Source organism: Physeter macrocephalus, chromosome 6 (assembly GCF_002837175.3).
Source record: "Physeter macrocephalus isolate SW-GA chromosome 6, ASM283717v5, whole genome shotgun sequence".
Classification (NCBI taxonomy): Eukaryota; Metazoa; Chordata; class Mammalia; order Artiodactyla; family Physeteridae; genus Physeter; species Physeter macrocephalus.
Genome location: NC_041219.1, coordinates 34,954,481 through 34,960,449, shown reverse-complemented (window position 1 = coordinate 34,960,449; position 5,969 = coordinate 34,954,481). Strand labels below are relative to the sequence as shown.

The 5,969-nt window shown below is 46.8% G+C and overlaps 1 protein-coding gene across 1 annotated transcript in view; it reads right to left on the bottom strand.

Moving 5' to 3' along the window:
* Positions 1-5,746, bottom strand: part of DRAM1 (DNA damage regulated autophagy modulator 1) — a 37,473-nt gene extending 31,727 nt beyond the window's left edge. Inside the window, exon 1 of the mRNA XM_024127374.3 lies at positions 5,525-5,746. Coding sequence (XP_023983142.1) covers positions 5,525-5,655 — 131 coding nt within the window. The 5' untranslated portion in view covers positions 5,656-5,746. The remainder of the gene's footprint in view (positions 1-5,524) is intronic.
* Between the last annotated feature and the right edge of the window lie 223 nt (positions 5,747-5,969).

Below are 5,969 nucleotides of genomic sequence, written 5' to 3'. Positions count from 1 at the left end.
TGGCAATCAGAGAAGAAGAAGAAATAAAAGGAATCCAAACTGGAAAAGAGGACATAAACTGTTACTGTTTGCAGATGACATGATACTATACATAGAGAATCCTAAAGATGCCACCAGAAAACTACTAGAGCTAACTAATGAATTTGATAAAGTTACAGTATGAAAAATTAATGCACAGAAATCTCTTGCATTCCTATACATTAACAACAAAAGATCAGAAAGAAAAATTAAGGAAACAATCCCATTCACCATTGCAACAAAAAGAATAAAATACCTAGGAATAAACCTACCTAAGGAGGTAAAAGACCTGTACTCAGAAAACTATGAGACACTGATGAAAGAAATCAAAGATGACACAAACAGATGGAGAGATATACCATGTTCTGTGATTGGAAGAATCAATATTGTGAAAATGACTATACTACCCAAAGCAATCTATAGACTCAATGCCATCCCTATCAAATTACCAGTGGCATTTTTTTACAGAACTAGAACAAAATATCTTAAAATTTGTATGGAGTCACAAAAGACCCTGAATAGCCAAAGCACTTTTTTTTTAACTTTCTTTTTTTTTAAAAAAAAAATTATTTATTTATTGGATGCATTGGGTCTTCATTGCTGTGCGCGGGCTTTCTCTAGTTGCGGTGAGCGGGGGCTACTCTTTGTTGTGGTGTGCGGGCTTCTCATTGCAGTGGCTTCTCTTGTACTGGAGCACGGGCTCTAGGCATGTGGGCTGCAATAGTTGTGGCACGCAGGCTCGGTAGTTGTGGCTCGTGGGCTCTAGAGCACAGGCTCAGTAGTTGTGGCACACAGGCTTAGTTACTCCGTGGCATGTGGGATCTTCCCAGACCAGGGCTTGAACCCGTGTCCCCTACATTGGCAGGCGTATTCTTAACCACTGCATTACCAGGGAAGTCCCACCAAAGCAGTCTTGAAGGAAAAAAAACGGAACTGGAGGAATCAGACTCCCTGACTTCAGACTATACTACAAAGCTACAGTAATCAAGACAATACGGTACTGGCACAAAAACAGAAATATAGATCAATGGAACAGGATAGAAAGCCCAGAGATAAACCCACATACCTATGGTCAACTAATGTATGACAGAGGAGGCAAGAATATAAAATGGAGAAAAGACAGCCTCTTCAATAAGTGGTACCTGGAAAACTGACAGCTACATGTAAAACCATGACATTAGAACGCTCCCTAACACCATACACAAAAATAAACTCAAAATGGATTCGAGACCTAAATGTAAGATGGGACACTATAAAACTCTTAGAGGAAAACATAGGAAAAACACTCTTTGACATAAATTGCAGCAAGATCTTTTTTGATCCACCTCCTAGAGTAATGGAAATAAAAACAAAAATAAACAAATGGGACCTAATGAAACTTAAATGCTTTTGCAAAGCAAAGGAAACTACAAACAAAATGAAAAGACAACCCTCAGAATGGGAGAAAGTATTTGCAAACGAATCAACTGACAAAGGATTAATCTCCAAAATATATAAACAGGTCATGCAGCTCAGTATTAAAGAAACAAACAACCCAATCTAAAAATGGGCAGAAGACCTAAATAGACATTTCTCCAAAGAAGACATACAGATGGCCAAGAAGCACATGAAAAGCTGCTCAACATCACTAAGTATTAGTTAGAATGGGCATCATCAGAAAATCTACAAACAACAAATGCTGGAGAGGGTGTGGAGAAAAGGGAACCCTCTTGCACTGTCGGTGGGAATGTAAATTGGTACAGCCACTATGGAGAACAGTATGGAGGTTCCTTAAAAAACAAAAAATAAAAAAAAAATAAAATAAATTAAAAAAATTTTTAAAAACGAAAAATATAATTACCATATGACCCAGCAATCCCACTACTGGGCATATACCCAGAGAAAACCATAATTCAAAAAGACACATGCACCCCAATGTTTATTGCAGCACTATTTACAATAGCCAGGTCATGGAAGCAACCTAAATGCCCATCGACAGACGAATGGATAAAGAAGATGTGGCACATATATACAATGGAATATTACTCCGCCATAAAAAGGAACGAAATTGGGTCATTTTGTAGAGTGTGGATGGACCTAGAGACTGTCATACAGAGTGAAGTAAGTCAGAAAGAGAAAAACAAAAATCGTATATTAACACATATATGTGGAACCTAGAAAAATGGTACAGATGTACCGGTTTGCAGGGCAGAAATAGAGACACAGATGCAGAGAACAAATGTATGGACACCAAGGGGGGAAAGTGGCGGGAGGGGTTGGTGTGGTGTGATGAATTGGGAGATTGGGATTGACTACACACTGATGTGTATAAAATGGATAACTAATAAGAACCTGCTGTATAAAAAAAATTAAATAAAATTCAAAAATTAAAAAAAAACATGCATGATAATATAAGCTTGGTCAAATACTGTTCTTTAAATCATTGGATACAGGTGATTCCATTACTCTAAAGCCTGGGGTCATGGTTTACTGGGGGGACTGACATGCTGGCAGTATGCAAAATTATCTGCATGCCCAAACAGGTTTATTAGACTGTCCTAAAATCCTAGGCCCATTGCTTGGAAGATTAGTCAGGACCTAGAACCAAAAAACACTTAATACACCCGTATAAGGAGACCATTACTTCCTTTGTCTTCATATTTAAATATATTATTTAAAATAAATAAGTATGATAATAAAAAGTCATTCCATCCTTCATGGATGTTACATTCCAGCAAAGGAAGACAGATGATCAGCATAATAAATAAGTAAATCATATAGTTTGTTAGACGGTAATAGGTGCTATGGAGAACAAGACTGGATGGGGGGAACAGGAGCACTAGGGTGCAATGTCAAATAGGGCCATCAGAGCAGGCCTCACAGAGATAATTGAACAAGGAAGGAGGTAAGGAAGAAAGCCTGGTGATATTTGGAGGAAGAACATTCTGGCAGAGTAATAGCCAGTGCAGAGGCCAGGAGGAAGAGGTGTGCCTGACATGCTCAAGACCCAGGAAGGAGGCCAAGGAGTCTGGAGGGAAGTGGAGGGAGGGGGTAAGGAAGAAGAGGAGACATCAGAGCAGAGATGAGTTAGAGAAGAACAGTCTGGGACAAATGGATAAATCTGGAGTTAATCCCATCACGTCCAGAGACTTGCCCTTCTAATCTTGCCCTTGCCCTGGCCTCAATGACTTAGTTTTCTAGGAGGCGGCAGAGGCAATCCAGTGCTCCAGCCACTCATGTAGGCAGAGAGAGCAGACAACCTAAAGGCCCCAGGCACACTTAGGCAAGCAATCACGTGTTTGTAGCCTCCCGGCAACAAGGGAACAATCTCGTGCCTTTTTCTCCTGTTATTCCACTTTTTCCTGAAAGTTTCCTTTCCTTGTTAAATTTAAAACCTCTTCCTTGGAATGTCTGTGATTTGAGCATCTTACAAGTGGTTGGTCCTGTCAGCTCATTTCCCCATTTCTGAATGTCTAGTAGCTCACCTGGAGGTGATATTAATCACAGCTACATCAGACACCTCTACAAAGCTCAAACCCTGCCTCTGATCGCCTAAGCCAATGTGTACCAAATACTACCTGCCCCTGACCTTCAAACTGGCAACAAACACAGCTGCTGTTTCCTCAATAAAAAGCATTACAGGGAGTGAACTCTTGCTTTTTACATCAGTCTAAGAGGATCTATCCCACTTCAGATACAAGAGAAGCAAGACAATGGCACTTGGAACAGAGACGAGCCATGAAAAACCAAGCCAAGGTTTCTGCAGGGGCACCACGCCTGATGGGAAAGTCTCCTCGACGCATGGGATGCCTCATCTTGCGTGGGCAAAACCACCACCATTACTATAGATTTGGTTCTGTGTACTATTCTGCATATCACTTGCTTCCTTGCATCTTTAAACTGTAGTCCCCTCTTGATTCACTTCGTTTCCCCTTCCTCGCCTACAAAAAAGATTATAGAGCATTGCTCACCAGGCAGAATGGCTGCAAGAAGAAGAGGCCCTACAACCTCTATAATCTCTACAATCCCTACAATAATTAAGCAGTAACCTTGGGTGTCACCAATTTTATAACGCCCTCACCAATCAATACAGACCCAGAGCGGTCACACCACTTGGATAAGGATGGAGTCTTCAAATGTTTAAGGAACGCCATTACCACAGTCAAGGCGCAGAGCTGGGAGCCACACGAAGAGGATCCAGACGCATGTCCTGGGCACTGATAAAGTGACTCTCAAGAAAGGTAGAGGCCGGACGTCCCTGGTGGCACAGTGGTTAAGAATCCCCCTGCCGGGCTTCCCTGGTGGCGCAGTGGTTGGGAGTCCGCCTGCCGATGCAGGGGACGCGGGTTCGTGCCCCGGTCTGGGAGGATCCCACGTGCCGCGGAGCGGCTGGGCCCGTGGGCCATGGCCGCTGGGCCTGCGCGTCCGGAGCCTGTGCTCCGCGACGGGAGGGGCCGCGGCAGTGAGAGGCCCGCATACCGCAAAAAAAAAAAAAAAAAAAAAAAAAGAATCCCCCTGCCAATTCAGGGGACACGGGTTCGAGCCCTGGTCCGGGAAGATCCCACATGCCACGGAGCAACTAAGCCCGTGCACCACAACTACCGAGGCTGCGCTCTAGAGCCCGTGAGCCACAACTACTGAGCCCGCGTGCCACAACTCCTGAAGCCCACGCACCGCAACAAAGAGGAGCCTCCACTCGCCACGAAAGAGGAGCCACTCTCGACTAGAGAAAGCCCATGCGCAGCCACGAAGACCCAACGCAGCCATAAATAAATAAATTTATTTTTAAAAAATTAAAGAAAGGTAGAGGCCAGAACTCATGAAAGACGAAATGGTATAATGACAACACAAGAGATGTCACCAACTGTTGACAGTTTGAAGTCCCAGTACCCAGAGGGATCTTGGGCAGCTCCATCCAAGAGAGCTTAAAGCGTCTTCCAAACACCGCTACCAAAGGTAGCATGGTGTTGCTTCTGGCATGGGAATGAATCTGGGTCTGAGTTCTGCTTCCACCATTTCTTAACTGTGACATCAGTGTCACGCTGATGAATTTCAACATCAGCTTAAACTTAGTTTCCTTGCAAGAAAAATGAGCCAGACAGCCACTTCACGAGGACGTTGGGAAGCAGGAGTGAAATACGTGAGCTGTTTTAGCGAAACCTGGATCTGCCTCTTACACACTCAATGAGTGGCATCCAACAGGATCCATCCTTGTTTCAATACCGCCAAAGAAGCGTCTTCCAGAGATTCTGTCCCATACCCAGTCTCAAAGTTCTACTGTGCATCCTCGATGGTTCCTGACGCCACTCTGCTCAGTGTTCGGGGTAAAATCAGAACCGCTCAGCTCCTATCCCCAGCCTCCCTGTACCTCCCGGGGCTGCCAGGAGCACCCCCCTCTTGGTGGTCAGTGCTCCATCTTTCCGCAAGACGCCCCAGCTGGGTCTGGACCCCTTCCCTCCGCATCAGCAGTGCTCCCCCGCGGTGCCGCTGCCCCGTCCCGCGTCCGGCCTCCCACCCGCCTCCTCACCTGATGTAGGGGAGGAAGGGGTTGACGTGCCCGGAGAGCACGGCGACCACGTAGGAGATGATGAAGGCGGCGGACGACCAGGTCACCAGGAGGAAGGGGATGAAGGCCATTCCCCTCAGGAAGCACAGCATCGCGCCGCCGCCAGGAGGGCGCTGCGCTCTGCGGGGCCGGAACGGGGGGCTGCTCCGCGCTGCTGGGAGGCGGGGGCCGCGCACGTGCCGACCCGCGGCGCGGCGGCCACGGCGCCAACAGCCACGGGCGGCCGGGCGGGAGGCTCCGCGACGGCGGGGCAGGCCCGGCCCCGGAGGGAGGGGAAGCGCGGAGAGCGGAGCGAGGCGTTGGGCGGCGAGGCGGCGAGGCGGCGGCCCGGGGGTGGGTGGGGCGCGGGCGGCCCGGGCTTATTGCGAAGCGAGTGAAGTCACAAAGCGGCGGCCCCGCCGCGAAC